The 20,812-nt window shown below is 41.0% G+C and overlaps 1 protein-coding gene across 17 annotated transcripts in view; it reads left to right on the forward strand.

Moving 5' to 3' along the window:
* LOC119852184 (opsin-5-like) overlaps nucleotides 1-20,812 on the forward strand; it is an 85,673-nt gene that overhangs the window by 32,241 nt on the left and 32,620 nt on the right. For 3 of the 17 annotated variants that reach the window (XM_038393206.2, XM_038393207.2, XM_038393208.2), the window contains 4 exons: nucleotides 289-376; nucleotides 4,758-4,920; nucleotides 12,373-12,500; nucleotides 14,793-15,127. In XM_038393206.2, coding sequence (XP_038249134.1) covers nucleotides 289-376; nucleotides 4,758-4,920; nucleotides 12,373-12,500; nucleotides 14,793-15,127 — 714 coding nt within the window. Of the gene's footprint in view, nucleotides 1-288; nucleotides 377-1,727; nucleotides 1,925-1,966; nucleotides 2,106-2,247; nucleotides 2,366-4,757; nucleotides 4,921-6,193; nucleotides 6,272-12,372; nucleotides 12,501-13,563; nucleotides 13,755-14,792; nucleotides 15,128-20,812 lie in introns of those variants that run through there. The other 14 variants (XM_043507924.1, XM_043507922.1, XR_006278874.1 and 11 more) reach the window with 13 other exon arrangements.

Here is a 20,812-nt window from a genome sequence, read left to right on the forward strand (position 1 = left end):
TTTTTGCGCACATGGCCTGTCAAAAATTAGAGGAAACATTGGTCATAAGACACTTTTTGGAAAATCTTGATGTATTCCTGTTCTAATGAGTCAAAGGGACACCACTCAAGGGTGACAAACTAAATTCCTCAGCAACAATCCCATGCCACATCTCTCATCTTCAAACTTGTCATTGTGAACACTGGAAAATTCAAACCAACTCCCCCCAGCAACCAGCTTATTGCTAGTCTTGCAGAAAGCCAACAGAGAGATTTTCAGGTGCTGAATTCCCATTTTCTTGTTTTTCAGATGGGTTCCTATCTTGTTAATGCAACATTCCAGTCCAAAATAACAGAAGAGGCAGATATTATTGTTGGAATGATTTATACAGTGTTTGGTAAGTATGTTTTGTTTCATGATTATTTCACATTCCAAAGGTTTGATGAGAATGTAGAGAGTTTGGAAATGGATTACTTCAAAGTTCTCATAACAATAAAATAAAAGAATAGCTTGACCTAATTACAACTTCTATAACATTAATTAGTGACACATTTTTCATCAAAAAGAAAGTACAATACCTATTCAATTTTAATCTACCATAATAGTTTGACAAGAATAACAGTGTTTAACTTTGGAAGTCATTAAACATTTTTAAGAGTGATTTACTGCAAAATATTGTGTGGTTGGTTCAACTTAAACCATCCAAGGTTCTGGTCAGCACTATTTTGTATTTCTGGTTATGGTGTTAACTTTGAACCCTTAAATCCCAGTCCAGCATCAAAATCTAGTAGTGCAAACATCTGTATGCATGAAGGGTCCCAGAAGAGTAGATCCAGATGCAGGTTTAGAGCCTTATATATGAGCAATGAAGCAGAGTTACTCCTGGAACTGTAACACTGAATTTCTTTGCATCTAAAATGTCAATCATTGACTTCACTAGATTTGAGCCCACTTATACCATTGGTGAATATGGTCTTAGGAATTCTTTATGGGAAGAAACAAAATGCATATTCTAGCTGAGAAAAGGTCCGATCCTTAGCTGTAGCTGAACTGCATACAGCACGAATTGCAGGAAGATGGGGAGAAAGTTCCTTAAAATCACTGTTTCAATACATGATGATACTACTCGTATCGTATGGAGGGCCAGTCCACCTGGTAACTGCTTTAATTTATGACTACTGACAGCTGGGGATTAGTATGGTGTAGAAGGATCCCTTTCTCCTTTTCCCCTGCTACATTGTCAGCAGGGAATTGTGTAGACATCTCTACATTCATTGTATACAACTGGAGGACCTCCTTTGCACTAGTATGGTCTTCCCAGCGATGGATGCTGGATTTTGAGCTGTGTGATGCAAATCTAGATGGGAGAATTTGATCCCTAGTCTCTGCTTTTGGTGAACCAAGTCAAGTGTTTCAAATGCAAAAACTGAGGGTTGTCTGTAAAGAACATCTCCTTCTAAACAACATCACCCCCCAAATCTAGGAGCACCAGCACAGTACATCAGTCCTGCTGCATGTCTGGAAAAGCAAATAAAGAATCCGAGAGGAGAATTGTGGCATGACTGGCCAATGAATTGTAATTGGAAAGATAACTCTGTAGCTTTGCAGGGACAGGTGTGTGTGTGTGTGTGTGTGTGTGTGTGTGTGTGTGTGTGTGTGTATGTATGTATGTGTATATAAAATATATATATATATAGTACTTTCTGATTAGAAACAAACACACGAGTCTTGCTGTTTGCTCATTGCAGGTGAAAACTAGAAATTTCTGGTGATACTTTCATTCTATTTCTGATATTCTGCATGCAGATCATCATCAACAAAGCAAGGTGAAAACTTGCTCTCGCTGGAAAGTGAACTGCACATGAAACGGTGAAAATTCCATCTACTTCAGCAGTACATGTTATGCCCCCTCTCCCGCCTTTTTGCTTAAGAGGCATTCAGCAAGGTTTTTGCCAACTAACTAACTTTTTTTTATTTTCCCTTTCAGATCCCATGATAGCCAACCCTGCTCAGATCACTGGCTCGCTTCAGTGTGACTTTCCAGCATGCACTATGTTAGTGGTTTCACGGCTACTGCAGGACCTTGTAAGAGAAAGGAGCCAGCCTGTTGGGCACGGGAGTGTCAGGTAAATTGCGTTTAAAAGAAGTACTGTGCAACTTTCATGTTAGATATATTTTTGTAATTTTATTAATTTCCCCTCTTCCTCCACAATTTAATAACTAAAAAACTAACAACAAAGCTGACCTTCCCCAATATCCATGCTCCAGCAGAGTCCTAAAGCAGCTGTGACATCCATATGGTGCATGCTGGAACATCATATCGGAGTTTGAGCTGGTAATCCAAACAGGGCTGGGTGCTGTGGGACCTTGAAAGCAAATGGAAAAGGTGAGTTGTTGTTATGGAGCCAAGTGATGATCTTAGACCAGCTACTGAGAACATTCAAGTATTACTAACGTGGATGGAATTTTCATGTGCTAGTTGCAATCCATTTTGATAAGTGAAAGTAATTTTAATGTTTAAGTTCCCACACCTTCAATGGCCATATGTGATCTCTTAGATCATGTCTCCTGTAGAGATATTAGTCATGAAATATTTGGTAGAGCTGGTGGAAAAAGAGAAAAGCTATTACACAAAAAGCTTACCATTTCAAAGGTGTTCCCATTCTATAAGGTTCGAATCAAAATATGTGGCAAAATATATTTTAAAATGTTGATATTTTGAATTTTAGCTCCCCCCTCTTTTTGTCACTAAATGAACAATACCTAGTTTTTTTTCTTCATTTTTTCATTTCTCTTTGTGTTTCCTTCTTCCATTCTAAGTTTTCAAAAGTTAAAGAATTTTTCAAAAATTGCAGTGGCAAAAGGATTTTTTTTTTTTTTAAAATGGAAAAGTCAATATGTATTAAGCAACTCAGGATATTGTTCATTCTGTGCTTTCAATGGGGGTGGGGAGGAAGCAGGTGGGTGCATGTGGGAAATCTGACATTTCAAAATTTTAAAGGTTTTGGGTTTGGTGAAAAATAAGGAAAATGTTTTAAAGCAGTTTTTGAAAAGTTTTCAGTTTAAAAAAAAAAAAAAGGCCATTTGAACCAAATGCTGGATTTCCCACATGCACCCACCTGCTTCCTCCCCACCCTCACTGAAGGCACAGAATGAACAATATCCTGAGTTGCTTAATACATACTGACTTTTCCATTTTAAAAAAAATTCCTTTTGCCACTGCAAAGTTTTGAACAAAATGTTTTGACCAGCTGTAACATTATTACAATTGGACTAGATCTGGGTAAGTTTAATCCCTCTTCTCCTCTTCCTTTTCAAGAAAGTGTCCACCCTCAGACACCTGGGATAGGTTTAATAAAGTAGAAAACCGTTTGCAAAAAGAAAAGGAGTACTTGTGGCACCTTAGAGATTTAACAAATTTATTTGAGCATAAGCTTTCATGAGCTACAGCTCGCTTCATCGGATGCATTCAGTGGAAAATACAGGGGGGGAGATTTATATACACAGAAAACATGAAACAATGGGCGTTACCATACACGCTGTAAGGAGAGTGATCGCTTAAGATGAGCTATTACCAGCAGGAGAGCGGGGGCGGGGAGGATGTGGGGGGGAGGGAGGAAGAAAACCTTTTGTAGTGATAATCAAGGTGGGCCATTTCCAGCAGTTGACAAGAACGTCTGAGAACAGTGGGGTCGGGGGGGGGAATAACATGGGGAAATAGTTTTACTTTGTGTAATGACCCATCCACTCCCAGTCTCTATTCAAGCCTAAGTTAATTGCATCCAGTTTGCAAATTAATTCCAATTCAGCAGTCTCTCATTGGAGTCTGTTTTTGAAGCTTTTTTGTTGAAGAATAGCCACTCTCAGGTCTGTAATCGAGTGACCGGAGAGATTGAAGTGTTCTCCGACTGGTTTTTGAATGTTATAATTCTTGACGTCTGATTTGTGTCCATTTATTCTTTTACATAGAGATTGGTCAAATTGGATAATGTACATGGCAGAGGGGCATTGCTGGCACATGATGGCATATATCACATTGGTAGATTGTTACTGCTTACTACAATTCCTTGTTAATCAAAATAACAATGAATCCAGTTAGCATAGTCCTTCAAGTGAAAGCAAGATAATTTGTGGAGAACATTTGAAAAAATACTTAGAGGATGGGGGTGGTGGAAATAAAATCCTAATAGATTGGTAAATATAAGGATGTATTAAGTGAAATAAAGCCTCTTACTGCTGTGCTGAAAGGTCAGTGCTGGGTTTTGGCATTAGGATTTGAATACATGACTTTCTAACCTAGAAATCAGCATGTTACTAGGTAAGCCATACTTTTTCTCCACACCTATGAGGACTAAGTTTTATCCTACTTGTTCAGAGCTAGCAAGCAAATTAATATTCTTTCTCTGTTAGTCATGTTGGAATGTTAGAAATAGTATATCTTCTACTAGAATTATATCAAATCCTAATCAAATGAACTTTTTATCTGGAAATAATAGAGAGATCATTTAAGTTAATTTCTCCGTGATTCACTTTTTGTATCCTTTAATAATTATCACAAATGAATCTTAAATAAGGCATTCCTGGGAAGATGTACCAAATAAGGAGTATTTAAGTGTTGAAATTAATTCAACTCAAATTTTTTTTGATCATAGGAAAAAGATCATCCCATAAACACTGAATAGGTTGGCAATGCATTACTCCTTGCAAAGAGTATTAAAAACAAAAAGCCAATAAATGAGAGTAATGAATTCCTCTTTTTATTTTATATTCCCCTATAGGAATATGCTCCTTGTGTGGAAATGGTATTCTTTTGTATGTTTCCTACAAGAAAAAGAATTTGCTAAAACCAGCAGAATACTTCATGATCAATCTTTCCATCAGTGACCTTGGTATGACTCTGACCTTGTACCCTCTAGCTGTTACATCCAGCCTTTCTCACAGGTTTGTTCAATATGCAAATGGTATTTAACATTCACTGCACAGACTGGAGGCCTCTGCCAGCAGAGAGGACTGAATTTTTCTGCCACTTCTGTAGGAAGTACAGGGAAGATTAGTTACAGAGGTTGAGAGAAATTTGTTACATAAGAGCAGCTTTCTGAGCTGCTGGCTACATTTAGTTTTCTAGGCTGAGACCATTGCAATTTGTATCCCTCTTGGCAAAGGAGCATGGAGGTATTTCTTCCCTATAGTCGTACTACCTGCTGGCTGAAATATTCCGTGGCAGGAATTGTAAAAACTATTGGAACATAGCTGTTTTTTTAAAAAAAAAAATACAAATCTAATATGCAAACAAACCTGAGGCTGTATATGACTCCTGGGGATTAAATTTAATCCTAGGGATTAAAGTTATGGTTAATGTCCAATTCACAATTTGGTCTTCTTTCCAAGTTAGCTCTTCTTTCTCTTGCCTCTACCTCCCTCATTCTTGCAAGTTTAACTGAATAGTATTCCATAATATCTGGCTTTTGTGATCTTTACATGGGGCTCAGAATCTCTAATAAATTCCCTTGCTGGACCCTAGGCAGTATCTGGTATGCTGTTGAGTATTTCCTTGGAAGCTCTTTGGGATTGTGGAGAGGAAAAATAGGTTGCTTGTGGGACAGAGGAGAATATGAATCTAGCCCAGAGTCTAATTTATTCAGATCAAAGGGATTTAGACACCTACCTGCCACTTTGGGTGCTGAAGTCCAACATTTAAGAACAAATGGGATTTCAAAACATCAGCTCAGCTGCTGCTGCCGAGCCCTCTTAGGTACCTTAGAGACTTTAGATGCCTACATTTTAGTGGTTGAACATGCTTATAGCCAAGTCTTGACCTGCCCATCAGCTCTGTGCCTAACTCCCATCTACGCCCCAGCGGGATTCATGAGCTAGGCATTTCCCTATTGAGCCCCATCCAGGAGGTGTGCTCAGAGCATGTTGAAATTCACACACAATGGCTGGAGGGTGAGGCGGGCACTTCCTGGGGAAAGTGTTGATTTTTTTGGATGAAATTGTTGTTTAAAAAAAAATAATGGGGGGAGGGGAAAAGTTTGCTAAAGATCAAACAGAACCTGACCTCAGGGGGATGTAATACTGCCAATGTTTTGTTTTGAAATGACTTTGTTCTGAAAGGTATTGTACTTTAAAATATAAATTATAATATAATTTTTAAAAACCCCAAATTGGGACGAATTTTATAAGAACGAACTATTTTGAAAACTTCGTCTCGCAGGAAACTTCCAATTTTTTTCACTCCAATCTGAACTGAACCCTCCCCCTCCCCCCGAATGTTGTCATTGGAAGCAACAAGGTAAGACGCAATCTAGCGTGGCTAAATGGCAAGGTTCAAGTGGAAGTCTTTCAAGCCAAACTGTGATCCTTGTGGGAGAGCATGCGCAAAAGCTGCCCCCACACTGCCTAGCTCAAGTCAATGCTATTGACTGTTTACTTTCACGACTGTATCATCTCCTGAGCAATCTACTTCCAAGTGCTACAGTATAAAATCACCTCTATTAACTCTTCCCTATGACTTGGGGGAGGGGGAAAAGGGAGAGAGGGATTTATGAGATTCCATCTCCTTACTGAAAAGGAGTACGTGTGGCACCTTAGAGACTAACAAATTTATTAGAGCATAAGCTTTCGTGAGCTACAGCTCACTTCATCGGATGCATTTGGTGGAAAAAACAGAGGAGAGATTTATATACACACACACAGAGAACATGAAACAATGGGTTTATCATACACACTGTAAGGAGAGTGATCACTTAAGATAAGCCATCACCAACAGCAGGGGGGGGAAGGAGGAAAACCTTTCATGGTGACAAGCAGGTAGGCTAATTCCAGCAGTTAACAAGAATATCAGAGGAACAGTGGGGGGTGGGGTGGGAGGGAGAAATACCATGGGGAAATAGTTTTACTTTGTGTAATGACTCATCCATTCCCAGTCTCTATTCAAGCCTAAGTTAATTGTATCCAGTTTGCAAATTAATTCCAATTCAGCAGTCTCTCGTTGGAGTCTGTTTTTGAAGCTTTTTTGTTGAAGTATAGCCACTCTTAGGTCTGTGATCGAGTGACCAGAGAGATTGAAGTGTTCTCCAACTGGTTTTTGAATGTTATAATTCTTGACGTCTGATTTGTGTCCATTCATTCTTTTACGTAGAGACTGTCCAGTTTGGCCAATGTACATGGCAGAGGGGCATTGCTGGCACATGATGGCATATATCACATTGGTAGATGCGCAGGTGAACGAGCCTCTGATAGTGTGGCTGATGTGATTAGGCCCTATGATGGTATCCCCTGAATAGATATGTGGACAGAGTTGGCAACGGGCTTTGTTGCAAGGATAGGTTCCTGGGTTAGTGGTTCTGTTGTGTGGTGTGTGGTTGCTGGTGAGTATTTGCTTCAGATTGGGGGGCTGTCTGTAAGCAAGGACTGGTCTGTCTCCCAAGATCTGAGAGACCGATGGCTCGTCCTTCAGGATAGGTTGTAGATCCTTGATGATGCGTTGGAGGGGTTTTAGTTGGGGGCTGAAGGTGATGGCTAGTGGCGTTCTGTTGTTTTCTTTGTTGGGCCTGTCCTGTAGTAGGTGACTTCTGGGTACTCTTCTGGCTCTGTCAATCTGTTTCTTCACTTCAGCAGGTGGGTATTGTAGTTGTAGGAATGCATGATAGAGATCTTGTAGGTGTTTGTCTCTGTCTGAGGGGTTGGAGCAAATGCGGTTATATCGTAGCGCTTGGCTGTAGACAATGGATCGAGTGGTATGATCTGGATGAAAGCTAGAGGCATGTAGGTAGGAATAGCGGTCAGTAGGTTTCCGATATAGGGTGGTGTTTATGTGACCATCGCTTATTAGCACCGTAGTGTCCAGGAAGTGGATCTCTTGTGTGGACTGGTCCAGGCTGAGGTTGATGGTGGGATGGAAATTGTTGAAATCATGGTGGAATTCCTCAAGAGCTTCTTTTCCATGGGTCCAGATGATGAAGATGTCATCAATGTAGCGCAAGTAGAGTAGGGGCATTAGGGAACGAGAGCTGAGGAAGCGTTGTTCTAAGTCAGCCATAAAAATGTTGGCATACTGTGGGGCCATGCGGGTACCCATCGCAGTGCCGCTGATTTGAAGGTATACATTGTCACCAAATGTGAAATAGTTATGGGTCAGGACAAAGTCACAAAGTTCTGCCACCAGGTTAGCCGTGACAGTATCGGGGATACTGTTCCTGACGGCTTGTAGTCCATCTTTGTGTGGAATGTTGGTGTAGAGGGCTTCTACATCCATAGTGGCTAGGATGGTGTTTTTAGGAAGATCACCAATGGACTGTAGTTTCCTCAGGAAATCGGTGGTGTCTCGAAGATAGCTGGGAGTGCTGGTAACGAAGGGCCTGAGGAGGGAGTCTACATAGCCAGACAATCCTGCTGTCAGGGTGCCAATGCCTGAGATGATGGGGCGTCCAGGATTTCCAGGTTTATGGATCTTGGGTAGCAGATAGAATACCCCAGGTCCTGGCTCCAGGGGTGTGTCTGTGCGGATTTGTTCTTGTGCTTTTTCAGGGAGTTCCTTGAGCAAATGTTCTCTGTGTGTGTGTATATAAATCTCTCCTCTGTTTTTTCCACCAAATGCATCCGATGAAGTGAGCTGTAGCTCACGAAAGCTTATGCTCTAATAAATTTGTTAGTCTCTAAGGTGCCACGGGTACTCCTTTTCTTTTTGCGAATACAGACTAACACGGCTGCTACTCTGAAACCTGTGATTATGCAAGGCACTGAATTTAGCCGTATAGAGTGGAAATCTGTCAACTTCATGAAAAAACTCGCACAGATACAGACAGACATCATCTTCCTCTCCAAATGCAAACAGATGGACATCATACCGAAAGGACTGAAGGTAAAAAATCCATTACAATCTACATACCACACAGACTATGCTGACAGCTTGTGCCACACACTCTCAAGGAAACTGCGGAACCACCTGATCAACATCCTCTACAGCAAACAGGGAAAGATTAAGAATGAGCTCTCAAAACTGGATACTCTCATAAAGAACCAACCTTCCACACAAACTTCCTCGTGGCTGGACTTTACAAAAACTAGACAAGCCATTTACAAAACACACTTTGCTTCTCTACAAAAGAAAAAGGACACTAAGCTATCTAAACTACTATATGCCACAAGGGGCCACAACAATGGTTCCCGTAACCCACCCAGCAATATTGTTAATCTATCCAACTATACTCTTAGCCCAGCGGAAGAATCTGTCCTATCTCGGGGCCTCTCCTTTTGCCCCTCCACCCCCACGAACATGATACAGTTCTGTGGTGACCTAGAATCCTATTTTCGACGTCTCAGACTCAAGGAATATTTCCAACACACCTCTGACCAACATATTAACCCACAGAGACCTTCCTGCCAACACTACAAAAAGAAGGATTCTAGGTGGACTCCTCCTGAAGGTCGAAACAGCAGCCTGGATTTCTACATAGACTGCTTCCGCCGACGTGCACGAGCTGAAATTGTGGAAAAGCAGCATCGCTTACCCCATAACCTCAGCCATGCAGAACACAGTGCCATCCACAGCCTCAGAAACAACTCTGACATCATAATCAAAAAGGCTGACAAAGGAGGTGCTGTCGTCATCATGAATAGGTCAGAGTATGAACAAGAGGCTACTAGGCAGCTCTCCAACACCACTTTCTACAAGCCATTACCCTCTGATCCCACTGAGAGTTACCAAAAGAAACTACAGCATTTGCTCAAGAAACTCCCTGAAAAAGCACAAGAACAAATCCGCACAGACACACCCCTGGAGCCAGGACCTGGGGTATTCTATCTGCTACCCAAGATCCATAAACCTGGAAATCCTGGACGCCCCATCATCTCAGGCATTGGCACCCTGACAGCAGGATTGTCTGGCTATGTAGACTCCCTCCTCAGGCCCTTCGTTACCAGCACTCCCAGCTATCTTCGAGACACCACCGATTTCCTGAGGAAACTACAGTCCATTGGTGATCTTCCTAAAAACACCATCCTAGCCACTATGGATGTAGAAGCCCTCTACACCAACATTCCACACAAAGATGGACTACAAGCCGTCAGGAACAGTATCCCCGATACTGTCACGGCTAACCTGGTGGCAGAACTTTGTGACTTTGTCCTGACCCATAACTATTTCACATTTGGTGACAATGTATACCTTCAAATCAGCGGCACTGCGATGGGTACCCGCATGGCCCCACAGTATGCCAACATTTTTATGGCTGACTTAGAACAACGCTTCCTCAGCTCTCGTTCCCTAATGCCCCTACTCTACTTGCGCTACATTGATGACATCTTCATCATCTGGACCCATGGAAAAGAAGCTCTTGAGGAATTCCACCATGATTTCAACAATTTCCATCCCACCATCAACCTCAGCCTGGACCAGTCCACACAAGAGATCCACTTCCTGGACACTACGGTGCTAATAAGCGATGGTCACATAAACACCACCCTATATCGGAAACCTACTGACCGCTATTCCTACCTACATGCCTCTAGCTTTCATCCAGATCATACCACTCGATCCATTGTCTACAGCCAAGCGCTACGATATAACCGCATTTGCTCCAACCCCTCAGACAGAGACAAACACCTACAAGATCTCTATCATGCATTCCTACAACTACAATACCCACCTGCTGAAGTGAAGAAACAGATTGACAGAGCCAGAAGAGTACCCAGAAGTCACCTACTACAGGACAGGCCCAACAAAGAAAACAACAGAACGCCACTAGCCATCACCTTCATCCCCCAACTAAAACCCCTCCAACGCATCATCAAGGATCTACAACCTATCCTGAAGGACGAGCCATCGCTCTCTCAGATCTTGGGAGACAGACCAGTCCTTGCTTACAGACAGCCCCCCAATCTGAAGCAAATACTCACCAGCAACCACACACCACACAACAGAACCACTAACCCAGGAACCTATCCTTGCAACAAAGCCCGTTGCCAACTCTGTCCACATATCTATTCAGGGGATACCATCATAGGGCCTAATCACATCAGCCACACTATCAGAGGCTCGTTCACCTGCGCATCTACCAATGTGATATATGCCATCATGTGCCAGCAATGCCCCTCTGCCATGTACATTGGCCAAACTGGACAGTCTCTACGTAAAAGAATGAATGGACACAAATCAGACGTCAAGAATTATAACATTCAAAAACCAGTTGGAGAACACTTCAATCTCTCTGGTCACTCGATCACAGACCTGAGAGTGGCTATACTTCAACAAAAAAGCTTCAAAAACAGACTCCAACGAGAGACTGCTGAATTGGAATTAATTTGCAAACTGGATACAATTAACTTAGGCTTGAATAGAGACTGGGAATGGATGAGTCATTACACAAAGTAAAACTATTTCCCCATGGTATTTCTCCCTCCCACCCCACCCCCCACTGTTCCTCTGATATTCTTCTTAACTGCTGGAATTAGCCTACCTGCTTGTCACCATGAAAGGTTTTCCTCCTTCCCCCCCCTGCTGTTGGTGATGGCTTATCTTAAGTGATCACTCTCCTTACAGTGTGTATGATAAACCCATTGTTTCATGTTCTCTGTGTGTGTGTATATAAATCTCTCCTCTGTTTTTTCCACCAAATGCATCCGATGAAGTGAGCTGTAGCTCACGAAAGCTTATGCTCTAATAAATTTGTTAGTCTCTAAGGTGCCGCACGTACTCCTTTTCTTTTTGCGAATACAGACTAACACGGCTGCTACTCTGAAACATCTCCTTACTGCAGGACTATTCTAATTAGTGCTGCTTATCCTCCACTAGGGCTTTGTCTACACACAAACTTGTGGACCCTCTGATTTTGATTTGGGTAGCTTAATTTGGTTTATCTTAAACCAGTTTCTAATCTACTTAAATTAAACTGGAATTAGGTACTCTTATACAGAAATACATGTCCACACAGGGGACTGCATTGGTTTAACTAAATCAGTTTAAATTCATATCTTTAGTTAAACTGCTGCAACACTCCATGTAGACAGTGCCTAAAAGTATTGCAGAGGAAGAGGAATGAGGAGAGCTGAATTCTTAGCAGCTAGTGTCAGAGAAAAAGGGGTGAACAGTTTGGCAGAAAGTGGCTGAATTGAACAGCCTTTTTTTTTTTTTTTCCCTTCTCACCTCCCCTCAAAAATGAAGGCAGGCAACAATTTTCTTAATGGCACTAGGATATTCCAGTAAGAACATCCTCCTTCAGTTACCTGCCGATCAAGCATTAACACCACAATGATGCTCACTACTTTCAAATGATAAACGTCAGCATTTTAATAATGATCACTACAAGGGACTTTCTACCATCTGCCTTTGAATTACAGGAAGAATGCCAGCATTTAAATCTTGACTCTTGTTTTTGTTTTGTTTATTTTCAGATGGTTGTATGGTAAACAAGTTTGCTTGTTCTATGCATTTTGCAGTGTACTTTTTGGGATCTGCAATCTGTCAACACTAACATTACTGAGTACTGTGTGCTGCCTCAAAACTTGTTTCCCAGCTTACGGTAAATTTACTTCCTTCTCTCTGATTGTTCAGTATTTGTCTCTTGAACAAAGACAGCCATTGGCTAGTCGAGGTGTACTACATGGGGGTCAAATGATTTGTATATCTTTTCTCCCCAATAATTGAGTTTGGTGCTATATAAACCTAGTTTATTATATCCAAACCGCTTACACTGAGGTAAATGACTCAGAAGAGGGCCATGAGATAACTGTTAAAATGAAAGCAAGTTTGGGTTAAGTTGATACCCTTTTTAAGATTCGTTTTGTACAATTATCTTTGACTTGATACAGGTATGAGCAGCATTTCAGTATCTTAATTTTTTGTAAATGGTAGAGATGCATACTATATTCTTTTGACCTTTTCAGATGTTTTCTTTTGTTCATCCACTCTTGTTCTTTCTTTCTTACCTCACTCACGTCTTAGGATAAGAGGAATGCCAGTCAACGTAACATAGGAAGACAAATGTAGCATCACATTTTACTACTATTCAAAGAGCAGCTTTAAAATCCCTGAAGATGTAGTGTTGCAAGAAAAATGTGCATGATTGTAGTAAGTGTAGTCATGCAAATGGTGCCCCTCTTTCATGTTCAGTGCCAACAGAACTACTTATTTTTAGTGAGATAAATTTTCCAGAACAAAGATGACCTTCTCTTGAATCAAGGCACACGTCAATTAACAGTATCTTGTTTCTCTTCTTGTCTATGCCTGGTGTTGGATTGTTTAAAGAAATTATAATTGTGAGGGTTAAATATTTAATAAATGTGAAAGTGTGTTGAAGATGCAACATCCTTCTTAAGTACATTTAATGTCTTCTTTATCATATAATGTCGTCTTATCATATAAACTGAAAAATGGCAGATATAAACATTTTAGGCGTGGATCATGAGCTCTGCCTACAAGTACTTGGCGCTACTTGTGTGGGGCAAAACATTTAGTATAATCTCTCCAGGTGACAGCCCTTCTTTAGTTTGAAATCAGGGTGATCATTCTTTAGATTCATTAGTGTTAACATTGTGTTTGAAAGTCATACTATGAATCATTCTAAAATGGAGCACATTTTGAAGCTGCAGGGAGCCGGGTCCTTGGCTATGACAAAGGAACACATAGCACAAATTGCAGTGACAGGGGATGTAAGATGACCATGAAACTTCCCTTTGCAGTTAACCCTCGCTCCTCCAGTTCTGTGGTAATTTGTGCTGGACTGGTTTCCCAACATAACTCCGAGCAGCCTGAGGCTGCCAGCTTTCATTTTAAGGTAATCTGTTTGATTTCTTTTAAGTTCCCTTGAATATTTCCTTACAACTTTTATGTTTCCACACAAAACATCAATTGAATTTCAGTGAAGATCGCTTATTTATTTCACAATATGATGGAGGATTTGCAAATAGCATGATCAGAGATCCCTGCAGTTACTGGACATATGAACTGAAAGCTTGATTTAGTACAAAATCAGCTTGAGTCTCTCTCAGATGTACAGTATGTTCACTGTATGCAAAAATACCATCAGTGGCACCTCATAACAGCATAAGAGAAATCATCTCAAACTAAAATCGGGAAATAAGAGTTAGTTTGAGTATCTGAGATGAGTGTTTTCTGAAGTACCGTGAGTGTGTTGTATTCTGTTTTCCTGGATTTCCTGATGCAGCATTTCTTGAGAATAAGCTCTCTCTTCAACCTCCCTTTGGCCAGAAGCTTAGACAAAGGTGAACAAGGTAGGACCTGAAACATTTTGTGTCTGCAGCTCACCCAACTTGCAGTTATTTAGGATTCAGAATATTGCAAACTCATTTTATGGTGTCTTTAGTTTGAATAACAAGGAGGTTTTTTATTGTTTGTTGATGTTGTGAATATTCTTTATTTATTTGTGCAGAGAAGACCCAGTCTTCTTGGACCAGAACCCCATTGCACTCGGTACTATACAGAAAACTAAGGCAATCCCTGCTCCCAAAGAATTTATAGTTTTAAGTTTAAGGCAAATGAAAACAGGGGGCGACAGACTGGAAACAATGAAGCTAATATTGGCCAGCATGATGGGCAGTGATCTCGGCACATCCGCTGCTTACCAGTTAAGGCGTCACAACAAATGGAGAGTTAATAGGGGCTTTGAAGGAGGACAATGAGATAGCTTTGTGGATGTTTATGGGGGGCTCCTCCCAACCATGGGGGTGTATGTAAACAATTGTAATACCCAGTATCCAATAAAAAGGGCCTATGTATTGTTTTCTGGCTTGCATAATTCAAATCTATCATGCTACTGCAAGCAGTTCTTCACTGATTGTTTCATGTCTTCCAGGGAACAGATTTAGGCGAGAACATGGACGAATCTTGATAGCCTGCGGATGGGCCTATGCAGCAATTTTTGCCTGTTCACCCCTAGCTCACTGGGGAGCATATGGACCAGAGCCCTACGGAACAGCTTGTTGCATTGACTGGCATTCATCAAATGTAAACACGGTGGCAATGTCTTACACCATAGCTCTCTTTGTCTTCTGCTTTATCATCCCCTGTGGGGTAATTGTTACGTCCTATACCCTCATTCTGATAACTGTCAAAGAATCCAGAAAGGCAGTGGAACAGCATGTCTTGGGTCCCACCAGAATGAGCAACGTACAGGCTATTACAGTCAAGGTATTTGAAAATGTGTTCTTAAACCGCATTCTGCATGCACGGGCAGCACCATTTAGAGTGCTAGAGGGATCCCGAGAGAGGAATGAGAAAGGAAAGAAGACCAGTCCCACTTTTTTCTGAAACAAGCATGCAATGTTACCTTGTGCAGATTCACCACGTGCAAGTGAATTGTTCCTGCAAAACCTCTCAAGTGATAGCTATGAGGTTTCTGTAGCCTTTTCTTTAGGCTCTGGTAACAAAGGTAGGGCAGAAGTTTTATTAGAATTTTGTGAAAATTTCAGACCTTTTTTTCTTTAAAGTTCTAGATATTTTACAAACTATTTTGGAAGACTCTAGGATTTCTTTGAAAACCTGGATTTAAAAGGGAAAAATGTATGCTGAATGCAATAAAACTTTGAAACTTGCGATAGAAAAATGTACTACTTGTAGCATGCAAGCAAATTCTGTACCTAAACATACAGTTACCAGTTATTTGGAAGTAACTTTTAGAGTTACATTTTGGCCTTCTGTGTTCAGGTCATCTTTCTTTTGGCTCCCAGGTCCATCTGTCTTTTCCCTTTATTTCAGGGTTGCATACCTCATTTTCACCCCCACATCTGTTCCCCTTTAGAGTTCTGGGGAACACTTATCTTTTTATATTCAGAAAGTTTGAAACCCTGTCATTCCTACTATATTTTATGGATATTGTCCCAGATAGGCAAAGAGATGAGCTGTTTTGTAATGACAGATGTGTAGTAACATTGCATTGCAGTGTTTTTTGTAACATATAGTTTCATTTTAAGCTTGCAGTATTACTCCTAACAGCCTGGTAGCATTATCTAGATCAAAAAGAAAATCGGATCACATTAAAGAAGTGAGAAATAGCTAAATATTGAGACCTATGCTATGTGCTCAAATATCGGTACTAAAGGAAGATGATTGTGTTTTAATAATAGAGAATTACTGAGCATGAACAGGGCTAAACAAATGAGCTGATAAATGTTTATGCTCCTGCAATATCCTGAGAGAATACAAGATTAAGGAATTCATTTATACTATTAAAACATATTTTGAAAGATTCTTGCATATTGGATGCTATTGTGTCTATTAAAAGAAATGTAGACCAAATCTGATAAACTTCTATATATTTGGAAAAAGGTTTTGAAGTGAGATATTTTAAGCCACACATCTCACTGTCCCATATGTTAAAAATTGTGTTCCATTTAATGCATGCCCATGGAATTTGCTCCTTGCCACCAAATTGTGCATCTGAATTTAAACAGAAAAGAAGCTTTCATTTACAAATATATCTGAAAACATAGCCTGAGTGTAAACCAACACAATCATGTCTTCCTGAAATAATAAGAGATGTGAATCGATCCATTCCTCTCCATGGGCTGTTAAGTTTGAAACCTAAAGATAAATCACGGGTAATTTTGACTTTTGGATAAATCTGAAAAAAACAATTACATAAAACAAAGATCTGTTTCTCAATTGATATGGTGGAACCTCAGTGTGAGTCATTACACTAAACAGGAGAATACAGTGCTGGGAACAAGCTTGCATTGGTAAAGCGATGGACTTTGTTAGCTTTGTGCACTGTTTTGGAATAGAGCTGGTTGGAGCAACTTCAGTGGAATCATATTCTTATGGAATATGCAGTTCTGCCAAAATTGAAACACTTTGTGAAATCTGGTCAGTTTCACTTTTGTGTTTCTTTCAGAAAGCAAACCAGCCAAATCCAAGTCAGAACATCCCATTTTGACAATTTCAGAATGAAATGTTTCAATGTTTTTGTTTTTGTTCAATGTTTTTGGTTTAAAATGACTTTTTGTTCTGCAACTTTTAATTTTAGGTTAGAATATTTAATATAACACAAATTTTAAGTGGAAACTGAAACAAAACAGTTTTGTTGAAATGAAACATTTTGAATGACATGAGGAAAAAGTAAATCTCAGAATTTTCTTCTTATTCAGAACAAAGCCAAATTTTGAAATGTCAATATCCTTTGCAAAATGGAGCTTCCATCCTCTGTTCAGATCTAGTTTGGAGCTTTGCTTGATGCCTACTCCCACCTTCAGTGTCCTCTGCTTTACTCACTGTTTCATTAATGGGTCCTTTTCTCCTTCTCCCACAATAAGGAGGAGCTTTTAAGAACAAAAAGAATCTTAGCAATGGTATTAATCCATTACTAGATGGAAATGCTGTATTTATCAATAACAATGCAGAAAAGGCAGAATTGTTCAATAAATAATTGTTCTGTATTTGGAGGAAAAACAGATTATGTAGTCACCTCAGATGATAACTCTTTCCATTCCTCTAGAATCTCGGAGGATTTTAAACATCTGGTTCTAAAGTTAGACATTTTTAAATCCGTGGGTCCAGATAACTTGCATCTAAGAGTTTTAAAAGAGCTGGACAGTTAGTGTTGATTTTCAATAACTCTTGGGACTCTGGGGATGTTTCAGAAGACTGGAAGAAATCTAATGTACGAAAATTAAAAAAGGATAGATGGGATGATCCCAGTAATCATAGACCTGTCAGTCTGACATTGATCCCAGGTAAGATAATGGAGCAGCTGATACAGGACTCAATAAAGAACTAAAGGAAGGTAATATAACTAACGCAAATCAACATGGGTTTCTGGGCAGTAGACCATGTCAAACTAATTTTTTTTTTTTTTTAGTGAGATCACAGGTTTGGTTCATAATATATTACATCAACACTATTACCTTTTAGAGTTCTGTAAGGTGTTCTTCTTAGTACCACATAACATTTTGATTAAAACAACTAGAATGATATAAAACTAACATGGCACACACATTAAATGGATTCAAAACTGGCTAACTGATAGGTCTCAAAATGTAATTGTAAGTGGGGAATCATCATCAGTCAAGTATGTTTCTAGTAGGGTCCTTCAGGGATTGGTCTTAGCCCTACACTATTTAACATTTTTATCAATGATCTAGAAGGAAATATGAAATAATTGTTGACAAATATTGCAGTGGACACACAAATTGGGGAAGTGGTAAATAATTAACAGGACAGGTCACTGATTCAAAGTAACCTGAATTACTTTGTAAGCTATGTGCAAGTAAAAAATACAGGCTTACATGATGGGGGACTCTATCCTGGGAAGCAGTGATTCTGAAAAAGATTGTGGGTGGTGGTGAGTAACCAGCTGAACATGAGCTCCTAGAACAAAGCTGTGTCCAAAAGGGCTAATGCAAGCCTTGGATGCATGAACAGGTGAATGTTGAGTAGGAGAAGAGAGCTTATTTGACTCCTATCTTTGACACTGCTGAAATCGCTGCTTGAATACTGTGTCCACTTCTGAAGGTTGTTGATAAATTGGAGAGGGTTCAGACAAGAGCCCCAAGAATAATTAAAAGATTAGACAACAGGCCTTAACAGAGTGATAAACTCAAGGAACTCAATCTATTTAATTTAAGAAAAAAGAAGGTTAAGGGGTGACTTGATCACAGTCCATATGTACCTATTTGGGGGAAAATATATAATAATGGCTCTTCAGTCTAGTGGAGAAAGATATGACATGATCCAATGGATGGAAGTTGAAGCTAGACAAGATGGGGAAATAAAGTGTATATTTTAAACAAGGAGAGTAATTAACCACTGGAACAGTTTACCAAGGGTAGTGGTGGATTCTTCATTACTGACAATTTTTACATTGAGATTGGATGCTTTTCTAAAAGATCTGATCTAGGAATTATTTTGGGGAAGTTCTATGGCCTATGTCATACAGGAAGTCAGACTAGATGATCACAATGGTCCCTGCTGGACTTGGAATCTATGGGTATGCCTACACTATGAAATTAGGTCAAATTTATAGAAGTCGTTTTTTTAGAAATCGTTTTTATATAGTCGATTATGTGTGTCCCCACACAAAATGCTCTAAATGCATTAACTCGGCGGAGTGCTTCCAGAGTACCAAGGCTAGCATCGACTTCTGGAGTGTTGCACTGTGGGTAGCTATTCCACAGTTCCCGCAGTCTCGGCTGCCCATTGGAATTCTGGGTTGAGATCCCAATGCCTGATGGGGCAAAAAACATTGTTGCGGGTAGTTCTGGGTACATGTCATCAGGCCCGCCCGCCCTCCCTCTGTGAAAGCAACAGCAGACAATCATTGCGTGCCTTTTTTCCTGAGTTACCTGTGCAGACGCCATACCATGGCAAGCATGGAACCCACTCAGCTCACCGTCACCGTATGTCTCCTGGGTGCTGGCAGACACGGTACTGCATTGCTACACAGCAGCAGCAACCCATTGCCTTTTGGCAGCAGAAGGTTCAATAGGCCTGAAAACCATCCTCATGGTGTCCGAGGTGCTCCTTGTTGCCTTGGTAAGGTCGGTCCGGAGCGCCTGGGCAGACATGAGCAGGGACTAAATTAGGAGTGACTCGACCAGGTCATTCCCTTTAGTCCTGCAGACAGTCCTATTGTACCATCTTCTGCCGAGCAACCAGGAGCTGTGGATGGCTTGCAGTCCTACTGCACCATCTGCTGCCAGACAAAGATGTAAAAGATAGACGGAGTGGATCAAAACAAGAAATAGACTAGATTTGTTTTGTATTCATTTGCCCCCCCCTCCCCGTGAAATCAACGGCCAACAATCGTTTTGGTGAGGTCTGTCGGGGCACCTTGAAACTTTAATGGAGATTCAGTCCTGCCTGAAATACCAGAGGGAGGGATAGCTTAGTGGGTTTCATCAGTCGCCCTTCCCCCCATCAGAGCAACGGCAGACCATTGTTCCACGCCTTTTTTCTGTGCAGACGCCAGACCATGGCAAGCATGGAGCTCACTTGCATCACTTTGTCAATTAGGAGCACATTAAACACCACACGCATTATCCAGCAATATATGCAGCACCAGAACCTGGCAAAGCGAAACCGGGCGAGTAGGTGACGTCAGCGTGATGACAAGAGTGATGAGGACATGGACACAGACTTCTCTCAAAGCATGGGCCCTGGCAATGCAGGCATCATGGTGCTAATGGGGCAGGTTCACGCAGTGGAACGCCGATTCTGGGCTCGGGAAACAAGCATAGACTGGTGGGACTGCATAGTGTTGCAGGTCTGGGATGATTCCCAGGGGCTGCGAAACTTTCGCATGCGTAAGGGCACTTTGTGACTTGCTTTCCCCTGCCCTGAAGCACATGAATACCAAGATGAGAGCAGCCCTCACAGTTGAGAAGCGAGTGGCAATAGCCCTGTGGAAGTTGCAACGCCAGACAGCTACCGGTTAGTTGGGAATCAATTCGGAGTGGGCAAATCTACTGTGGGTAACGCTGTGATGCGAGTAGCCAACATAATCAAAGATCTGATGATATCAAGGGTAGTGATCCTGGGCAATATGCAGGTCATAGTGGATGGCTTTGCTGCAATGGGATTCCCTAACTGTGATGGGGCCATAGACCGAACCCATATCCCTATCTTGACACCGGAGCACCAAGCCGGGGAGTACATAAAGCGCAAGGGGTACTTTTCAATGGTGCTGCAATCACTGGTGGATCACAAGGGACGTTTCACCAACATCAACGTGGGATGGCCAGGAAAGGTACATGATGCTCGCTCTTCAGGAACTCTGGTCTGTTTCAAAAGCTGCAGCAAGGGACTTTCTTTCCAGACCATAAAATAACCATTGGGGATGTTGAAATGCCTATAGTTATCCTTGGGGACCCAGCCTACCCC

The sequence above is a fragment of the Dermochelys coriacea genome, chromosome 2, assembly GCF_009764565.3.
Source record: "Dermochelys coriacea isolate rDerCor1 chromosome 2, rDerCor1.pri.v4, whole genome shotgun sequence".
Classification (NCBI taxonomy): domain Eukaryota; kingdom Metazoa; phylum Chordata; order Testudines; family Dermochelyidae; genus Dermochelys; species Dermochelys coriacea.